This window comes from Protomyctophum parallelum (assembly GCF_964188405.1).
Source record: "Protomyctophum parallelum genome assembly, chromosome: 17".
In the NCBI taxonomy this organism is placed as follows: domain Eukaryota; kingdom Metazoa; phylum Chordata; class Actinopteri; order Myctophiformes; family Myctophidae; genus Protomyctophum; species Protomyctophum parallelum.
In genome coordinates, this window is record NC_139719.1 from 14,212,912 (window position 1) to 14,234,822 (window position 21,911).

General features: G+C 42.8%; 1 protein-coding gene across 3 annotated transcripts in view; it reads right to left on the reverse strand.

The window, feature by feature from the left end:
• Positions 1-2,698: 2,698 nt before the first annotated feature.
• The window catches only part of adamts14 (ADAM metallopeptidase with thrombospondin type 1 motif, 14), a 97,036-nt gene continuing 77,823 nt past the window's right edge, over positions 2,699-21,911 (reverse strand). For 2 of the 3 annotated variants that reach the window (XM_083788201.1, XM_083788200.1), the window contains exons 13-22: positions 21,402-21,535; positions 17,421-17,544; positions 15,591-15,671; positions 13,955-14,118; positions 12,737-12,902; positions 10,484-10,616; positions 9,399-9,606; positions 9,059-9,188; positions 6,700-6,807; positions 4,140-5,948 (exon numbers count right to left, since the gene is read on the reverse strand). In XM_083788201.1, coding sequence (XP_083644327.1) covers positions 5,323-5,948; positions 6,700-6,807; positions 9,059-9,188; positions 9,399-9,606; positions 10,484-10,616; positions 12,737-12,902; positions 13,955-14,118; positions 15,591-15,671; positions 17,421-17,544; positions 21,402-21,535 — 1,874 coding nt within the window. In that variant the 3' untranslated portion in view covers positions 4,140-5,322. Of the gene's footprint in view, positions 4,110-4,139; positions 5,949-6,699; positions 6,808-9,058; positions 9,189-9,398; positions 9,607-10,483; positions 10,617-12,736; positions 12,903-13,954; positions 14,119-15,590; positions 15,672-17,420; positions 17,545-21,401; positions 21,536-21,911 lie in introns of those variants that run through there. The other variant, XR_014570615.1, reaches the window with a different exon arrangement.

Genomic DNA, 21,911 nt, shown 5'->3' on the forward strand with positions numbered 1-21,911 from the left:
AGAGGCAACAGGTCAAGCACTCCACACCATTGAGCCAAGGCACCTTGGGGCATTCAGGAGATTTCTCCTGGTGCTTTTGAGTTTTTATTTTTTAGTCAAGCCTTGAAAAGTTCAAATTACTGCAGCATTGAGCTGTGGGAGGAACAGGCCTTGAACATGGAATGTCTGTACTGAAAGCCTGATGATTAGACCACTGCACCATCAGTCAGACACTCTCAGGAAAAGTCTCCTGGTAATTTTGAAGTGATCTTTTGTTCGTTAGCCTTCAGTTCGTAAAGTTTGTGCGGAATAACCCCTACTACACCATCACTCAGTAACATCTGCCTCTTTGTACTGTTGAAGCGATCTTTTGTATGTTAGCCTTCAGATAGTAAAGTTGAAAGAATCAAGAGTTGAACATAGAATCACGTTCATCAGAGTGTAACACCCAGGAATCAAACACAGGTCACCTGCACTGAAGGACAACATCTTAACCACTAAGCCAAAGCAACTGCCTATGGCTCAGGGGAGATATGAGACTTTTGAGGTCATCAGGCTGAGGCTGTGAGCCACTGCTATACAATAAAAAAATGAAAAAAACGATGGGCTATAGCCCATGGTCAAAAATTTATTTTTTCATTGACTGAGTGAGACTTCCGGACGCTTTTTATCTTCTTCTTTATTCAAAGTAGGCAAAGTTTCAGAGTAAAGACCAGAGTGGGATTTGAACCCACAACTGGATCATGTAGACAGCGACTTAACACATTGCACTACCAGGTTGTCTGTGATCTGCTATGGCTTCTCCTCTGTATTATCTGATTAACATCCACGATAACACTTTAAAGCACTAAAGACACATTTGATGCACAGCAAACAGCATTCAAATGCTCTGTACATGATCCCAAGGCCCCATTTGAGAAGTGACACCAAGAAGAACAACTTACAACTTGAAATCAAAGTGAGCTCAGTGGCACCCTTGTTAAGATGACGTCCATGTGAGCCAGAGGTTGTGAGTTCAAATCCAGCTTAGTTCCTCCTACTTTCACTCTGCAGCATGTTTTGGAGAATAACATCCAGAAGAACACAAGAAAGAGATGGAAAGCTGAGAAGACTCTCAGAGAGCATGGTGGCACTCTGTGATAAGCTGCTGTCTATGTGAGCCACAGCTTGGGGGTTCAAGTCTAGCGGAGTTCCTTCTACTCTTGACTGTGGACCACATTTTGGAGAACACCCAGAAGAACAATGGAAAGCTGAGGAGATTCTTAGAGAGCATGGTGGCTCTCTGTGATAAGCTGCTGTCTATGTGAGCCACAGGTCGTGGGTTCAAGTTCAGCCCATAGCCCATGGCCTTGGACGGCATACTATAGCATGCAATTTTCTACCTTTTTGAGTATTTAAAAAAAGGACGAAAATACTTTTTGGGGCTATAGTCCATGGTCTCTTGAGTGATTTACGTCTTTTTTTTAATCCTTTTTGACCATGGTGGTCTCGGACGGCATACTATAGCACACCGTTTTTCATCATTTTTGAGGATTTGAAAACAAAAAGACGAAAATAACTCAGAAACTACAAAACATTTCAAAGTAAAAAGTTCCAGCATGTGTCTCTACAGTAAGCTGAATTATAAAAAGTGTGAATGGAGTTTCTAGGTGAAAGTGATTCTTTTTGACATGCCACAATCTGCCATTGACCGCCATACATTTCTCAAATTTGAAAGTACTATATTTTTAAAACTATGAAAAAACGACATACTATACAGTACTTCATGGTTTCAGAAGTTTTTCATGATATTGAAGGATTTTAAAAGAAATGTAGAAAATCATGAAATAATTACATACTATAGTTCATGTTTTCGGAAGACTTGTTGCGACAGGTAGCAAGTAGCTCAATGAGTTTGTATACTGGCTATACATCTGATCTGTAGGTTGTGGGTTCAAACCCCACTCAAGTCTTTACTTTCCACAACCAATTTCCAGAAGAAAAAAAAAAGCAGTGTGAATTGGCCAGTACCAATGACACAGTGGGCTAGTCATAAACGCTTTAAACGGTGTGTTCCTCGTTGACATAAGCTCAGCTGGCAGTGACTCAACTCGTACTAACCACAAAACATTAAATATTAATGAAATAAAAATAAACGTAATTAACATTCAGTTTCTGTTGTGCTGCAGCCACTCCGCCTACCCGGAAATGTAGTCTCTGGGTTGTTTGACTCGTTTATAGCGCTTATTTTGTTACTCTTTGGGTATATTTGTACATTTCCACCTCCAGTCGATGCTTCATATCCATATGATTGAAAAGGCCGGGGTGATTGGTTTATTTTTCAAACACAGTTCTTATATGAGGCGATCTAAAATCCCCCTATGGGGATTATAATGCAAATAAAAAGTACATGAACCTGTGGATTTGCACCCTCTACTGAGTGACGTCAGGACTTCGGTGCTCTATATCATCCCATTTATATTAACCGCAGCACCCGCGAGCAGCGCAGGGAAGCACATGGGATTCTATACGGTACACCGATATTTTATGCGTTTTAAAAGTTATAAGCCTATAAATAGATGCCATTAATTTATTTCCCCACATTATTTTACCCGCAGATTAAATATTAACTAATACTATATATTATTCACCCGAATCCATCCACAACCGCGGCTAAAGCCGCCATCCGCAGGTCTCTAATGACTATGCTCCAAACGTCACAGTCAACTCTTGTCCCGAATCCAATACATAATCTATGAAAAGTGGATAAAGGCACTACATAAATGCACCATTTTACATCTATGGTGCTCACTTGTTTTCTATGGTGGCGCTTAACTAGTATTTACCATAGTGTTTTTTCTTGTCTGGAGGATCATGAAGATTCATTCCTTTATAGACTACAGATTAAATATATACATGTGTACAATATTCTGCACGGTACAGTTCCTGATATTTGTGTCCAAATTCACTTGCACTTTTATTGTACGTTGCGCTTGTTAAATGTCATTTAACATCTATTAAGTGCGCCGAAATCAAAATGCAAAGACGCAACTTGAAAAAGATTCAAATAAAAACGTGACAGTTCAATGTCTCTCCATACCATTTAAAAATTCAATAAATATTAACATTTAAAGCTTTCATTCATGTACGTATATACAAGAACTATACAATACACAATGATGTTATGAATGTCAGGAATGGTGTAATACCAACTCGCACAGCATGTCCAACCATATTCTGTAGACTTACATTGTCTGATTTTCTCAATTGCAAAATACTTTCCATTATGTTGTTGGTTCTCAATTTCTTTATCATAACTTGGCAGAAATTTACATTATATACAATATTATTTGAAAAATATATCAGTAACAAAAAAAATACCATAATGAGTTTTTCTTTTCTTTTCTTTTTCCTTTTTTTGTATTATTTATTTTTAAAGCATATCTGACTGACTTCTTTCCACACAGGCAAAAGGGCATGCCACACAGTAAAATCCTCAGTGTACATGTATCCATTTGTAACTCTTGTACAAATGTACAAAAGCGCACAAAATGTATCCAAATGGTCCATTTGGATATAAGATGTACACTTTCAGAGTTCAAATAACACTATGGGGATTGTAGTTGAGTGGCGGTAGGCTCGCAAACAGACTTGGGAAGTTCAAAATTACTAACAGCACTGACAAACTTGTGTATTGTCTGCTCGGAGCAATATTTAACGACCCACACTGTAATATATATATATATATATATATATAATATTCTTACACTGTCAGAGTTAAATGAACACTCTGGATGTTGCCGTTTTGGCTCCCCTAAAATGTGTTTACCGCAGCGGTTTCCAACCTTTCCTGGGTCAGTGCCCACTCCAAACATCGTGAAAAGTGTTGCTCGTGGCCCACCCATCATCTGACCTAAGTGGTCAGATGATGGTTTCCCCTTTTACCCATTTAGACCTGAGGCCGATTCTAAAAAACGGCTTCTGAATGCTAAATGTTTTCTGAAAAACCTATGTTTCTATGTCAGTGGTGGCCGCGGACCCCCAGCTGAAAATATGTAATTCCAGAAGTTCAAAACGTTCGCTCTGAAAGAATATATATTCCAAATTTGCGCCACATTTTCTCGATTTTTCAAAAATAGCAGATATACAAGCTCATAGCGCGGCACTGAGTGCCGCGCTATGAGCTTGTAGATCTGCTATTTTTCAATAGCTAAAGTATAACATAATGCTTAAAACACCAAAAGGGGTTCCCGTCCTGAATGGGTTAAGGTCAGATGGCGGGCCACTTGCATTTTCAGAGCATGTTTATTTCAATGATCAATCAATCAATTGTGTTTCGACTTTAAATTTATATATTTATATATATATATATATATATATATATATATATATATATATATATATATATATATATAAACTTAAAGTCGAATATATACATATATATTGATGTTAATATACATTATTATATTGATGTTATATTATCATTAAAATCATAGTGCTATGCCAATTAGTTGGGGGCAAACTTGGAATGCCCCACAGGTTGGGAATCGCTGGGTTTTTAATGTCGCCACAAAGGTTCACAATACAAACATCAATAGTAGTTCTAATGCACTTGGAACAAACAGGCTTACACACACACACAACTGTACACACATCGAAACATACATGGTAGAAATGCAGTCGTCACATTTATTTTGAACACGTCTTGTAGACATTTTTGTTTTCTTTTTTTACAGCACCTTTTTGTTGTCGTTTTGTTGTTTTTCTTCCATTTCGTGTGTGAAGCAGAAAGGAGCAGAGCAACGCAGTGCACAGAGCTGCACTCTGCAGTTTTTGCTGAGGTAAACCATCGCTGGTCTAAGTCCACTGGCATCATGGGGCAAAAAATTAAATTAAAATAAAAAGATCTTCAAACCTTTTGTTGTTATCGCAGCAATAGTGTAGTCCATCAGATGCTGCGAGGACGATGAGCTGACGCACACGGAGCTCCAGGGTTCGATTAAAAAAAGCTGAGGGGGAGAGATTTTCTTAGTAAGCCCTGTATACGAATAATTCCTCCTCGTACAACAAAATAGTTCAATAGCAGATCTACAAGCCTCAAGCTTGTGGAACAGCCATTTTCAAATTATTTGGAAAGGAGAAAAAAAAGGTGTAATTGTCAAATTGTGATATTATCAAACATAAATATCAAACGTACCAGACGGTCTACATTTCCCTAAAAGGAAATGCATGCATTTATTTCAGTCTGACCAAAGAGCAGGGATAAAACATATCCCCACCGGACAAATAAAAAAGAATGGAGCTCCTCCCCCACAGCAAATTGAACCCTGCGGAAGCAGCACGTTCACAGGATGAAATCAGCGTTCATGTCGGGACAGACGTGCTTCTGTGAGACGAGTCCCTCTCGGATCCTAAAGCGTCCCTTTTTGACCTGACAGCGGCTGCAGGGCCTAAAGTGCTGTTCGGACTGTGCTCTCTAGAGGAGGCACCTCCGCTGGAGTCTGCCGTGGGCCGCGGGGGCCCTGGAGGAGGTAGGAGGAGAGTCCCCGGGTCCGAGTGCCCCTTCCCGGCCGCCACGGAGAGGGGGGAGGAGGAGGATTCACCGGCGGCGGCGCCCGTGGATGGCGAAGCTTCGGCAGAGCCCTGGCGTTGGGTGACAGCGCCGGCGCTGGCTGCGCCGGCGGTGGTGGTCAGCCCCTGGGCGGTGGAGCGAAGCCGCCTGCCCGCGGCCTTAGTGGTTTGTGGCGGGCTCTGGGTGGTGGAGGGCAGCGGGGGGGCCGCAGGCGAGGCGGTGGGGCTGTGCGGCGTGGAGGTGTCGGGTTCCGCCGAGGCCAGCGCAGGCCCGTGGAGGTCGGGGGGGTCGAGCGTGGTGAGGCCCTCCTTCTTGCTGCAGGACTCGCAGCACAGCTTGTTGTATCCCGGGATGGAACAGTAGCGAGCAAGGACCTCCATTTGACAGAAAATTGATTTGTCCCCAAGACATGGCTCATCTGGAGACAACGGGACAAAGCATTACAAACTCTTAAAAATACCTTTCTTATTGTCTCTACCCATATTGTACATTTAAGCACTATAACCGAGCAACACACTTTTAGTGCCATAACTTTTTTTTCCACCCTAGCCTAAATCATGATCATCAGGTATGAATTTATTATTAAAAAAGTGTACAATGTTTGTTAAAATGACATTATGTGGACACGCCCACCAGTATGATTATTTTGCCTGGTGGGTGGTGATGGGTGCAGGTGATCCACCTGAACTGAAACGGCACCCACAGCTGTTGTATGATAAAGGGGGAGGGGATGATATTGTCATTGTCATTGCACATAACTACCACACTTGTGGTGTGTTAGTTATGTGCAATGATGTCTTCCCTTTGAATGTAGGGTTGATAATGAAGTACTGTCACCTCATAAACACATGAAAAACTGGAAAAAATACAAACATCTTAAAAAAAGAAAAAGCCCTAGGACTATTGCATGTCACCGTCCCCAAATGAAGAACGCTCTAAAGACTTTGGATTGGTTCTGCAATGCAGGTTATTTTTTACCGTTAGTGTTACCACTCAGTTTTAACAATGAAAGCTAAGAGATTGTCCTCAATCTGCAGGTGAGTGACGCATTCAGAGACTGACTTGTGAATCCCCACAATTTGGTAAACACTATTTTCAAAACGAGCTTAGACTTCGACACCTGTCACATTTTCCCACATAGCCTACTGTAGAATTGCGTGTTGACTTACTGGAAGAGAGTTTATGGACAGGGTTTTCTACTCTCTGGTGTACACTGTCATCCTTCAACGTGGAATTCTCTGCCATTTCATTGGTGAGGGGAGACGCCGACGACTGGCCTGCAGCATGCAGACAGAGGGCCAGATGTCAAACTTTAGGATAACAAAAGTGTGCGTGTGTGTGTGTGTGTGTGTGCGTGCGTAGGTGCGTGCGTGCATAATGAGGCATAATGCCTCAAATTATAAATTGTCAGAAAACAGGAATCAGCAGCTTCAAAAACTATTTCGCTTGCATCCGCAATAAACCATTAGCACACGCAAAGGCAGGACGTGCACCATTTATGTCCTGAATGGTCTTTTGATTGACACGGTTAACGCAATTACAGCACTGTGCAAATAAGGCGGTATTTCACGCCTGAGAAGACACAATGATGGACAGGTTAAGAGTCCAGCTCCTGTAACTCCGGGAGAGTTTCGGAAACTTGGCGCTGCACTCAATACAATCCCATGACGGGTCCATTTAGCTCCATCTGTACACTCTTCTGGGTTAAAGTAGGATTTGACTGTGTACAATACGTTAAGTGGTTCGTGTGAGGAACGCAACGGCCTTGGGCAGTTGGCAACATTCAGATGCCTGTATTCGTTACAAGGCTGCAGGTAGCTCGAGTGCTTGTTGGTTTGAGTTATACTGTATAATGTGCCTTGTGCACTGCGCACCACTGTGGACCTGTGAATGATGCAGTAAATGGCATTGGACTGAAAAACGCTGTAAAAATGCTTACAAATGGAACTGTCCGTGGCCTCAAACCGAGGGTGCTTGCAATTAATTAAATTTTGTTTGCCAATAATTGGATTAAAATATAATTATTGCTGGAGGAGACCACTTACTTCTGCGGTTGTCTCCATCGGGGCCAAGGCACACTCTTACGAAGAGAGAATGAGCAAAATAAATAAGTAAAAGAAAAGTTGTTTGTGTTCCAGCCAAGTGGCCTTCGTCTCTCGTACTTCCAATTTGCAATAATAAATAATAAGATATGCACCGATGTATGGGCCACATATTGGTATCTGTTTTATATCCATAAAAACAAAACACCCCACGTTTTTTATAAGACATCTGTAGACGTATTTTGCGGCCAACTTAAGAGTTAGTTTTATTACAGTTTTTTATTACAGTTTTATTAGAGTTTTATCCTATAGTTTTATTAGAGTTTTATTAGAGTTGTATCCTATAGTTTTATTAGAGTTTTATCCTATAGTTTTATTAGAGTTTTATTAGAGTTTTATCCTATAGTTGTATTAGAGTTTTATTAGTTTTATCCTTTTATTAGAGTTTTTAGTTTTATTAGAGTTTTTAGTTTTATTAGAGTTTTTAGTTTTATTAGAGTTTTTAGTTTTATTAGAGTTTTATTAGAGTTTTATCCTATAGTTTTATTAGAGTTTTAACTAAGTTACACCACTGCACTTTGCAGCCAAGTGGCCTCAGCAGAGACTCTTTACTTAGTCTGTTTTCTCTTCATAAACATGAAAGAGTGTGTGTGTGTGTGTGTGTGTGTGTGTGTGTGTGTGTGTGTGTGTGTGTGTGTGTGTGTGTGTGTGTGTGTGTGTGTGTGTGTGTGTGTGTGTGTGTGTGTGTGTGTGTGTGTGTGTGTGTGTGTGTGTGTGTGCGCGTGCGTGCGTGCGTGTGTGTGTGTGTGTGTGTGTGTGTGTGTGCCGGAGACCACCACAGAGTGAGCCCCCATGCATCCTTAGAGCGTTCTACAGCAGCGCCATTGAGAGTGTTCTGACGAGCGGCAACACCGCCTGGTTCGGAAACTGCACCACCCCACCCCCGCTCCAGGAGATACACAAGAGACGTTGTGTGGCTAAGGCTGAAAGTATCATCAGAGACATTCACCACCCCAGCCCAGAGCCATCTAATGTTGCGATATTGAGGGGGCAGAAAACAGCCTGGTCACGTGGTTCATGTACTCGCGCGAGCCCATAGACTCCAATGCATTCCGTAAACTTCCGGTTGTCCCTATGTGGAGCCTTCAATTAGGGACAAACCAATGGAAGTCTATGTAGAAGAGCCGCCATTGGACTGGCCCAATGAAGTGAATAGAGTTTGCGTAACTCTGTCTATACTCTATGGCTCTGCCACAGCCATGGCCTGTTCAATTAAGAGCCAAGTCCAGTGACACTGCACAGACCTTTTTATATTTATACATGTGCAGTCATCACCTATTTATTTATTATGCACTCATATTGAACCAACCAATCAATCAATCAATCCGTTCTGTTATGTTCTGGACCCCAGACCAGAACACTCCGTCATTCTCTGTCATTCAGGACTTCAATTAAACGTTTACAGTGTGTGCCATTCAGGACTTACCCGGACATGGACTCAGTTTGCAGATGAGCACGGTTTCAGGTCTGTCGCCCTCACACTGGCCTATGCTGTTGTCGCTGCTCCTGCACACCACCTGCCTCTGTTGGATGCCCTCACCACAGCTCACTGAGCACTGAGCACACACACACATTTAACATCTTTATTTGCTTTCACATTTAACAAGAAATTCTCAAACACAAAGAAACAATAGTAGATGCACAAACTTGGGAAACTAAAAGTAGGCATCGCGCGCACACACACACACACACACACACACACACACACACACACACACACACACACACACACACACACACACACACACACACACAGTGTGACTGACCTGGGACCAGGCCCCTGTCCTCCACTGGGCGGGGCAGGCGGTGTGGTTACAGGTGCGTCTCATTTCGGGCCGCTGCTCGGTGCAGTGCTTGGTGTGCACGGGCCTGTTGGTTCCGTTGTGGAGGCTCTGCATGCACTGCACGGCCCGGGACTGGTAGCCCAGCTTCCCACACGTCTTACTGCACGGCCCCCACTGCTCCAGCACCCAGCTGCCAGGAAATACACATCATAATTCAGTCAGATAACTCATGAATAGATTGAACAAATACTTATTATAGAATGACAATACACGTGTGGCATAATATTTTATCTTGGCTGCATATTTTCTACATATTTTCTCCCTGCACAATTAGGCCTCACTCACACCTAAGACACACGCAAGACACACTTGTGTCCTGTGTGTCTTGGCCGCCTCAATGCATTTCCAATGGGAGTTGCGCGCACGCACACACACACACACACACACACACACACACACACACACACACACACACACACACACACACACACACACACACACACACACACACACACACACACACACACACACACACACACACACACACACACACACACACACACACACACACACACACACACACACACACACACACACACACACACACACACACACACACACACACACACACACACACACACACACACACACGACGTCATGTCTAAAGCCTGAAATTGGAGGCCCTCACAAATCGAATAAAAGCAAGAGTGAAGAAATCACAGTCTTGGGCTGCATGTACTTTAAAGCTATCTACAGAGGCTGCCTGTCTAAGGCATTTTATTCCAAGCCGTCTGGCTGTAGGAGCAGAATGCTGCTTCACCGTGCGTATATGCCATTTATATGGCACTTTGAGCAGGTCAGCACTAGAAGATCTGAGGGGCCACACGGCCACTGCAGTCATGGGTTCTGAAACACAGCTGGCTTTGAGAACCAACGCGTCACATGTTGTGAGCTTGTCGATCGGCCATTTCCATTTGGCCATTTCCATAGCTTTCCTCATAATATGCATGCTGGCGTTTCAAGTGGTTAAAGCAAAACATCCAGTAGAGGGAGACAAACACACTCACACATGCTGGCTGCACTCGTTCACGTTGCAGCGCTTGCGGATGGGCTTGGGCTTCTTGCTGGTCTCGCAGAAGTTGCGATGCACCAAGCGGCCATCGCTCTTCCTCCGACAGCCGTACTTGGTGTACTGAATACCTGTGTGATCAATGTGGAACAATTCACTGTTAATGCACTGAATACCTGTGTGATCATGGAACAATTAGCCCTTCGCTAAGTCCCTCCCCAACCCGTCCTTGTCCAATAGGCACGTTAGCAAGAGAGGAGACATGGCAAGCTGTGCCTTCTCACTCATTGAGATGCATGGTAAACAGTGCTATGATATACACCATAGACAATATCCCATACAGCTTAACGAATCCCTGGAACTACATCTTTTCAGATGGGGTCGGAGGCCAAATACAGATAATTCTGAGTGTCCTTGACATGAAAAAGGTTGACATAGAAACAGGTTTTTCGGAAAACTGTTAGGATTTAGAAGCAGTGGGTTAATGTACTTACACACTGACCTCCTCCACAGGGCTTGGAGCAGTGGGTTAATGTACTTAGACACTGACTGTCGTGTTATATATGGATGTGCGAGGAAGGTATTCAGAATTGGTGTAAGATATAAGGGGTCAAGTGATGATCATCTGTGTTCACATTAACTGATAACTGGAAACAGAGAACTCTGTGAGTCTCTCACCGCATTCCTTGCAAGCACCACTGGTGAAATGGGGGGCTGTGAGATCCTTATCAGTACCAGTCAGTGGTGTGAAACCATTTATGACCTATTCAGAGGAAAGGTCTCAACTTACTGAACAGGACATGTAGGTAGGAGCCATAATCTGGTTCTTTAATTCCTTTCATTGATAAATGTGTTCTAAGTAACCAATATTATACTGGGTTAGTAAAGCCTAGATAATAAATATAAACAGTAAATCTAGACAGTTTGATCTAGATAAGCAGCAGCTCACATGGCAGGAAGTGATGGGGGCTGTTGCACAGGCTGTCTCAGGACACAGGCCATAAAGGTCCGTGCTTTCTCATTGACTAAAGACAGGGGCAGAAATACTGTGCCTGTCGATCTGATTGGTTGCAGAAGCAATCCATTGCTTTAGATAGACTGTTTGGTCCAGAGTTGAATTAGATTCATCTTACCATCTTGACGTGACAGAAGCAGCAGAAAGGCCAGCTGTAATTATAATGATATGATATGTGCATTATTCATAACTATGTTTTAATGTGTAATATGATAATTAGATTGTAACCAAGTGTTTATTGTGTTTCTTTTCTCCAATCAATAATCTTGAATGGTAGATTTAAAACCACATACTTGCCACATACCTGGTTAGTGGGTGGAACACCACACAAACGTGGAGCCACACACACATTACAAAGTGGGCATAGTGGAACCACACAAAGTGGAATACCGCACACATGCACACTTACCAAGTGGAACCTCAAAAGGAGGAATACCGCTTATGTTTCAATATAACTACACTTCTCCAAATGAGAGCAGCGTTAGGTATTAGACTTTAAGGGCGTGCTAAGCACAAATCCAGGGTACTAGTATCAGTCTGCGTGGGGAAGTTTGAACAAACGTGTGAATGTTGATATATGTGTTTTATGTTTAAGAATGAACTAATAAAAACCCTATAAAAAGCATGTTTGATTCGTAAAATAAGGAAGTTATTGAAGCATTAAACAAATCAATTGTGCGTATTAAACCTAGCTAAATCTGTTGCATTCTGGGGAATTCGGATCCCGGCAAATCTCACCGAAAACCGAACACTGACCTCCTCCACAGGGCTTGGAGCAGTGGGTTAATGTACTTAGACACTGACCTCCTCCACAGGGCTTGGAGCAGTGCGTTAATGTACTTAGACACTGACCTCCTCCACAGGGCTTGGAGCAGTGGGTTAATGTACTTAGACACTGACCTCCTCCACAGGGCTTGGAGCAGTGGGTTAATGTACTTAGACACTGACCTCCTCCACAGGGCTTGGAGCAGTGCGTTAATGTACTTAGACAGTGACCTCCTCCACAGGGCTTTGAGCAGTGGGTTAATGTACTTAGACAGTGACCTCCTCCACAGGGCTTGGAGCAGTGGGTTAATGTACTTAGACACTGACCTCCTCCACAGGGCTTTGAGCAGTGGGTTAATGTACTTAGACACTGACCTCCTCCACAGGGCTTGGAGCAGTGGGTTAATGTACTTAGACACTGACCTCCTCCACAGGGCTTGGAGCAGTGGGTTAATGTACTTAGACACTGACCTCCTCCACAGGGCTTGGAGCAGTGCGACCAGCTCTTCAGAGCCCACTCGTACGTGTCCAGTTCTGCCAGCAGGACATTGTTGTTGGTGATGAGTGGCAGCAGGTCCTCGTGGATGATGTACTTGTACGTCAGGCTGATCTTGGCGTCTTCCTCCTGCGGGATGACCTACAGACAGAAACAACATGATATACTGTACCTCAGTTTTTTCTTTGTTTTACTTAAAATACTGCATTATAAACCACTTTGTTAGACTAGACATCTCAAATGTTTTCGTGTCTAGGGCCACCAAATTGATATGTATTTGGCCGCAGAAAATGTTTTGTGCCAGTGACCCCCAGAATACATGAAAAAAAACGGTTAAAAAATACATTTTAAACATTTTCCAATACTAAATAGTCAAAAATTGCAGATGTATATCTGCAATTTTTTGAGTAGCCCACGTATGAACTTGTAGCATGGATAAAGTTGTGATGCTGTTGCAGGTACTGTAAGATTTTGAACAAAAAAAATTGTTTTCAAAGTAGTACTGCTTAATTCCCAAAACGTGTAAAATGCAGGCTTGCAAAGAATAAATATATAGAAGGCAGGTCTATGGAGATAGACCCTGACAAAGACTTCGGTCGGACCACGTTGGTCTCCCGTCTTGTTGCCTTGCACATAAATAAATCATTCTATGTTTTCACCAATCTTTTGAATCTTTTTCTTTGCAAGTTTGCATTTGACACCTTTTGGGAATTAAGCAGTACTACGTACTTTGAAAAGTAACTTTGTTGTTAGTAGAAAGAGGAGTACAAAGGAACACAGAGGCCCTGTTTGAATGAAGCCATATGCAGCGGGGGGAAATCAATATTGCAACACACTGTATGCACACTCTGTTATGAGTAAAAGTCAGGAATTTAAAAGTAGCCTACACATATTGGTCAAAATGTACTTAAAGTAACAAAATAAGTACTCCGTCATTGTGCAGAATGCCCCATTTCACAAATGTATAAAATGTATATAAAATATAATTGAAATATACTGTAGATGCGACGAATTGTGAGCTTTTAGATCGGCTATTTTCAAATTGCCCGAAATGTATACAGGACCAAAGTGGTCAATGTAGCGTTTTGTTTTGTTTCTGGTTGGTGCGGGCTGGCTCCTGTGGCGGGACGGGACGGGCGGGTTATCCAAAAAAAGCCGGCCCGCGCAACACTAAAGCCTACATGTTCTCTCACCAGCACTACGATGCCCTCGTGGAGAGGCCCAGCGGTCTTCAGGCTCTCCTTCTCTCCACCGATGGAGTACTCCCACTCCAGGCCGTTCTCGATGAAGGTCCTCGACTTGGCGTCTTCGCTCTTCGCATTCAATATGAAACTCCCGGTAACTTGATTCTTAACAGCTGTCGAGCCAAGCACAGACACACAGTTTTAGTTGTGCATGCTCATAATATCAAATCTCCAAAAGCGTTACTTTTCAGGAATAGAAATGGGGGGGAAAGAACCTGTGTTCCAATGGATGCAATGTAGTTATTATTGGTCGTATTGTTAATACTTTTCAGCGGTTCAATATAAAAACCCACACAGACACAAACCACTCTCTTTCACTCCAAGAAAGAAATGAAAAAATATAGCAAAAACTATGTTGTATGACAAAGTAAGCCATTTAAAATAACAATAAGAAAACACAAATGTGGAGATATGAATTATATTCAGATTCCCTATATAGATAGAGTTCCTCTGCTAGACACTTCTTTTTGGTAGCAAAGCAGTAGAATTAGCATTAGGCTAATCAGTGAATACAGCCTGCAGGGAAAACATGAATTTTCAGAAAACCTTGAGGAAAAGAAGAGTTAGAAAGGCACATCTGTACAAGGTTTCTGCCCGACAGAAAGGATATGTTTTATTTATATTTTATTTTATTCAATCTTTCCACCATGTACAGTATGTACAGTATGGTAGAATACTTTATCAAGGGCACACAAAGCACTGAATGAGCCTCAATGTGAATTAAATAAACATCAGTCAGTGCAGGAACTCTTTAAACAACCGCCGGGATTCCTCTGCTAACTGGGAAAGTGTCCATGTGCATTTGGAGATGTTTGTTTGGCATTGCAGTCGAGCCAACAGTAATAGTCTGTCTGTGAGTCCTGCTGTCTGCTCATCTCCCTATGAACTAATGGAACCCATGGAGGGAGAGGAGAGGAGAGGAGAGGAGAGGAGAGGAGAGGAGAGGAGAGGAGAGGAGAGGAGAGGAGAGGAGAGGAGAGGAGAGGAGAGGAGAGGAGAGGAGAGGAGAGGAGAGGAGAGGAGAGGAGAGGAGAGGAGAGGAGAGGAGAGGAGAGGAGTGGAGAGGAGTGTGTTTGGCTGAACGCCACTAGTGATCATAACTCTCCCCAGCCAATTTCACAGAGAACTATTGTTTGTGGAGAGTCTCTCTCTCTCTCTCTCTCTCTCTCTGACCGTTTCAGAGCTGCAGTCTTGTTTCAATACATCATATTGAAACGTATTGAACATATACAGACGACATATGGCACACATCTGAGGTCAGCTAAAGGCTTTTAGAGGTATAGAGACGCCAAACACCAAGTCTTCACTCAGAGAGAGAGAGAGAGAGAGAGAGAGAGAGAGAGAGAGAGAGAGAGAGAGTTCAACCACTTCCTCCCTGTGTGGTTATACTGACAGTGAGGCTTTTCTTTTATACACACGCACAGTCGCACACACAAGACACTCGAAGCAGTTCAACATGTCAGGCTGCCTCTGAGCTCTCATTCACTCTCACCAATCATAAAGCTAAAATGCGGTGTAGCGGCGCTGCAACGGTTCCCCAGGCAGGGTCTTATAAATAACAAGATGAAGATAGACACACACTTACCAATGATGTGAGGAGAGGTGTCGTTCTCCTCGATGACAATGTGACGGGCACCCACGGGGATGTCGAACATCTTCAGCATACCTGTTGCAACAGACAAACAAAAAAAGAGGGCAACTTAGTTCAGCGTTTCCCAAACAGTGGCTTTTGTCCTATAATTGTTATCCCACAATTTAACCCATTTTTTCACCCAGTGTCAATGATCTAATATAATCCTCATGGGCTCTACCACTCCCTCCTGCCAGCCTGAGGAGAGCAACCGACTGACCTCATGCTTCCTTCAATGCATGAGGAGTCCAAGCCGCTTCTTTTCACCTGACAGGGGGAGTTTCCCCATTTCGCGTGGAAGGAACATTCCAACCAGTTCCTTTCCCCTCCATCAGGCGCCCCGGGCCGGCCGACCAGGGTGAGGTAGTTTAGAGACCAGGATTACTGCATGTTTTTTGTGAGGGTACCTGCCCTAGGGGACACGGGGAGAACTCCACCTAGGGTACGCACATGCATGCACTGATGACGCGGAGGAGAGAACACGCCCCCAGCGAGAATCAAACCCAGGACCTTCTAGCTGTGAGGCGACAGTGCTACCGACTGTGCCACTGTGCCCCCTATCGGGACCGATTTGTGGCTGCGGCATGCCGTTTTCTTAAGGGGCACATGTCCAAACTGAGGGGCAACGATGGCCATGGCCTTCGTGGTCTCCCTGGAATTCCTGCCCTGGCTGCAACTCACGATCAGATTCTCAAATAATGACTTAGGGTTTAACCCATTAAAACCAGGGAAAGGATCTGTGTCATTTTAGCTTTTAACCACTTTAACCATTATTTTATACTTTGGCTATTCAAAAAGAGCAGATCTACAAGCTCACCGCGCAGGGGTATTCAACTACATTAGGCTGGGGGCCACAATTGTTAAGAATTAAGATTACTTAAAGTTGGGGGACAACAATTTTTTTGAACAATTTGCTGTTTTACCTGAAGTCAGATACATTTTCAGTGGCACATCAACATAAAAGAGCATGAGCTTTGAGGGCAGTTCGACCATGAATTCCATCTCTATTTGTAAATACCCATTTCTTAGTTTTGACTGAGTGGATGTTTTTCAATCACACCGAAGAAATAATTCTCCAGCTCATCCATCAGCTTTTACACCATTGTGTTTCATCCAATCACTCAATAGTGTCTGAGGGCTGAATGTCATGGTGACCCAACTCTCAACTAAATGAATGAAGATATAAAAATAAATAAAGATCATTCATTCAAACAAAAAAACTCTTCACCATGTCAGCCTGCTCCGATACTCTTTTCACAAAGACACAAATACTGGCGGCGGTGGCTCAGGATGGTGTGGCCGGATGGTAACCGCAAGGTTGCCAGTTTGAACCCGGGCTCCCCCAGAGTTAGTGTCGAAGTGTCCTTGAGCAAGACTCTGAACCCCTAATTGCTCCTGATGTGCTGGTTGGTGCCTTGCATGGTTTCCGAACCATCGTGAAGATGTGAATGGGTGAATGTATTAATGCACAATCTATGTAAAGTGCCTTGGATAAAGGCGCTAGATATAAATGCACAAACCTAATTTTCTTAAACTCAAAATCAAAGCATGGGCAGAATAAAGACAGAGATGATCCTCTCAAACATAAAAATGTGTAAATGCAGTATGAAGCAGTATGTATGAAGCACCATGATGGTCTCATACAAAATAGCACATAACAATGGACATAAAATGTGTACTATAAGCACAATGGACAGCATTATGTCTTGATGTGAGCACCTTAAGAGATACCACTCATGGACATATTTTGCATTAAAAAGAAAATAAACTATTTTTAAAACGTACCTGTCTTTTTGGGCGTCTTGGTGAGTGTCAGCTTAACGGTGCGACAGTGCGAGTTGTCCCCCCCACACACTCCACACTTGTCTTCCTGTTTGTAGGAGCCCACCTCCTTGTCACAGCCCACGTGCTGCAACAGGACAAGAGCAGAGCAGAGCAGGGGTCATCGCTAGTTCCAATCACGTGAACGGAAATCGGGGGTGATCATGTCATGTCAAATGATCGGAATCGGATGCACCCACACACACACACACACAGGAACACTTTTGACGTGGATTTTGAAATATTAGAATTTTCCCCTTACGCACAAGATTGGTATCAGCACCTGTGGCTGTATCAACCGATCATGTGGGGGGAAAAAACCTGATCGGTGCACCCCTAGCCAGTGCCTCCCTGCTATAGGCCCTCAGCATCAAGGGTTGGATTGGGGTAAGTCCCTTCGACATGTCCAGAGGAAGTACTTGTACATCAAGCTGCCTCACACACTAAGGAAACAGGAGATAGGCTCCTGGCTGCCCCTTTGGGCCTCATGGCTCGGCATACTAACTACAATGAGCCAAGGTCATCTGACTTTTATATTGACTGAGATTAGTCGGTGGAAATGACGCCATGGACGAAATTCGACACACATCTGGTAGGGAGCCAGCCAGCCAGCAGGCTGCTGACAGCTCTGCTCTGACACGATGATGCAATACTGCCAGACATAATAACAATATAGTCATAACACCGAAGAGGCCCTGCTCTCCATGGAGTCGTCTCAATTTTATGCTCAAGGTGAAAATCCTCAAAGAGTGAAATAAACCCACAACACTCTTCTTTTGTTGCTGCGTATAGCCGGAAAAAAGCAAAACTGTACTTGTTTTTGATTTTTGGAGAGAGGTGTGTACTTTAATGCTTGATTATTCTTTTTAGCTTCATCTTTATCTTTATTTTTTTTTTAAATTTTTCATCATTATCACTATTATTAGTATTTTGTTAGGTGTTTCAGTGCAGTTGCTTCTGGTCTTGATGTAGTGTTTTGTTGATGTTGTAAGTGTATTGTTCTGTGTCGACATGTCTTTTTTTGTCTATGTACTGTATTCATTGTGTTGTGCCCGAGGACCCATTCTAAAACGAGATGATACATCTCAAGGGGCTATCCTCTAAAGGAAATACATTTTTCAATATACAAGTAAGACGCGCAAACGCGGGAAGCGAACGCAGCTCGTAAATGGCAATAACAACAATTAGAATAAATTACATACTTTTTTAAGGTTTTCTTTTTAAAGTTCTTTTTTTTTTTTTTTTTTTTAATTTTTTTTAAGTTAAGTTTTTTTGTGTTTTTTTAAGTTTAAGATTTTATTTTTAAGTTAACCCTTTTACTGCTGCCATTTATTGAGAAATTAGGACCTAATTCATGCCAGCATTTTTTTAATTTGAGCTCTTATTTTGAAAAGCCACATTTTGCCTCAACCGGAAGTGAGCTTATCCCTGCCAGCTTTACGTTGCCAAGACAACCTTTGTTTACATAATCGAATCAATGCCGGTACATATAGCACTCCACAACGTCGGCTCTGTGCCGTCAAAGAAACGCTGTTTTGACCAAAAATGCCATCTGGGACAAGGAATAGGAGATACAGGCGATTGAAAGAAACGGATAGAATGGATTCTTATGGCGACCGCGATCTAATCTGAACGATCCAATGCAGTGCTAACAACACTGCTAGCTAACCGGCTAACGTGAGTAGCATTATGGCGTGATCGATCATATGCACTATAAAAGTATAATTGCCGAAGGGCTACGGCAATGGCAGCAAGGTGTATTATCAAATTGAGGCTTTGATTGCCGAAGGGCTTCGGCAATGGCAGGAAGACGGTTAAGTTTTTTGAAGTTAAGTGTGTTTTAAGTTTTTTTTTAAGTTAAGGTTTTTTTAAGTTAAGTTGTGTGTGTGTGTGTGTGTGTGTGTGTGTGTGTGAGTGCGTGCGTGCGTGTGTGTGTTTTGTGTGATACAGCTGCGCCCTCTGGTGGCGGGCGGGTGGTGTAACAGCGGGACAGACAGACACACACACGGACACACAGACATGATCTGCAGGGTCTCATAGTTAGTGCTCACTGCATTTGCAAAAATGGCAGAATCGTGAGATACAAAGAAAGAGGCTCGAGTCGTGATTGACTTTTAACACATTAAGACCTGAGGCCGATTGTCCAAAATGCATTCTAAATCAGTGATGCTCAACATGTGGGTCGATCACCCAATGCCTCGCATTGTGAGCTTGTAGATCTGCTATTTTCACAATATTTATCTGTGGAACAATACAATTCCAAGTGCTTGTCTTTTAGTTGCAAAGACAATGCTGAACATTGAGAGTCAGAACCACTGCTCTATAAATCAGTAGTTCTCACACTTTCAACACATTTTGGAAATGTTGAAAAATAGTATATCTGCTATTTTTAATAGCCAATGTTGAAAATCTAAAATGACACATACCGTATAGATGATGTTATGGATAAATGGTGAGCTAGACCTCTGGACCTTTTCTATTAAGATAGTTATAAAGAGTAACGAACAAAGATTTTTAGATCTGATATACTGTGTCTTTTGTTTTGGTTTGTCTTGTCATTTTAAGCGGTTGTATTGTCTGATTTTGTGTTTGTCATATTTTGTTCACTAATATCGCTAATACATATTTGAGAACCACGGTTTTAAACAACATTAGCAAACAAGCCTAAAATGCAACAATAGATTTTACAAACAAGCCGACCTTTGCTTTTATGCAAATTATCCTTTAGGGTTTTATGGAAGATGCTTCTGAACTTCAAATGCTCGAATAAATCTTAATATAATGCACAAAATTAGCTCATCTGCAAGATTGAGAGCATTGAGTGCATGTGTAGATCGGCTATTTTCAGTTGCTTCCTTCTATAACTGACTGAAGTGTGATTTCCTGGCAGGTCTTTAATCAAGATACATTTGACAGCAGGTTACATCATACGATCTGATTACAGGGCAGGACGCAGGTGGTACGTTATGTAACAGCACAGACGGCAAATTCTTTGTCCAAAACTGATATTCGTCAGGAAATGGACAGAAATGGACAGACTTTTGGCTCCGTACCAGATGAGTGTCCAGTGCCGGATTAATGGAAGGGCCAGTGGTGGAAAAGGTGTTTAAGTACAGTACAGTACAGTATCATTACTGCAATATAGAAATACTCTGTTACAAGTAAAAGTCCGGAATTCAAAATGTACTTGAGTGAAAGTACAAAGGTAATTACAAAAGTAAAAGTAGTCCTTATGCAGAATGTCCATTTCAAGTTACTGTGTGGTCCATGGCGTCATTTACACAGACAAATCTCAGTCAATATAAATGTCAGATAGTGATCAGCTGATTGTAGAGCATATCGTCGCTGACAGGTGGAAAGATCATTATCTCGAAAAAAGCCTGTGTTCCGAATATGGATCCAACGTAGTTATTATGAGGTCACAAGCCTCTTGTTAATACTTTTCTTTGGTCCAACCTTTTCACATTTCACACTTTCATATCCTAGACGACTATTTATATGCATTTGATGTGTTTACTTCTTGCTTACTGTAGTAAAATCACTCTGGATTAAAACGCCTAAACAAGTTGTAAATCATTCCAAAGAAGCGTTCCAAAAACATTGCCAATTATCTGCAAGCTTGCGTTGCGCGCTTGTACAGTGTGGATTGGCTATTTTCACTACTTTTGCACCACACTGTACTAGCCTGGCGCAGCCACACTTCACCCGCCCCTATTGCATATGCATATGCTCCGAGGCACGTAGCCCAGCGCAGTGGTATATTAGTATCGCAACGCCAGGCTAACAATGTACAACACCACAATATAAATAGGCCATAAATCAATGTGGAAACATGTCCTGCCGACAGCTGATCATGGGGCTGCATGTGCCTCCGTGCGTACGCGCATGCGTGCGTGTGTAGTGTGTACGTGCGTGCGTGCGTGTGCAGTACTACTACAGACATACCAGACATTCCCCGCGGGCGCACACACTGAACGGGTCCGTGTAGCTGCAGCGTGTCCCGTCATGCATCACTTGGTTCATGAAGACCACCTCTCCCGTCTCTTTGGAGCGGCAGCTCAGCTCACACTTATGGGCCTCTGAAAAGAACAACGACGCAATGAATAATAATTATGCAAATGTGCATCATTATGAATATGGATGTTCTATACATAGGCCTGATATACGTATGAATATGCATGAGACGCGGCCCGATGCTTCTCTCTGCAGACGTCATCTTGTCCGTATCCGGGCCTCGCACGAAACCTTCTGAGTAAATGTACTTAGTTAATTTCCACCACTGCTCTCGGGTGCCCTAGGGTAGGAGATAGTAGACTCTATTTAAGAAGGAGCAGTATTCAATGTTGTTTCAAGACACTTTACATGTAGAGCAGAGAACAGACTTTGGTGATCCCACCCTGAACAGGCAATTTTGTGACAGTGGTAACAAAAAAACTCCCCCTTAACAGGAAGAAA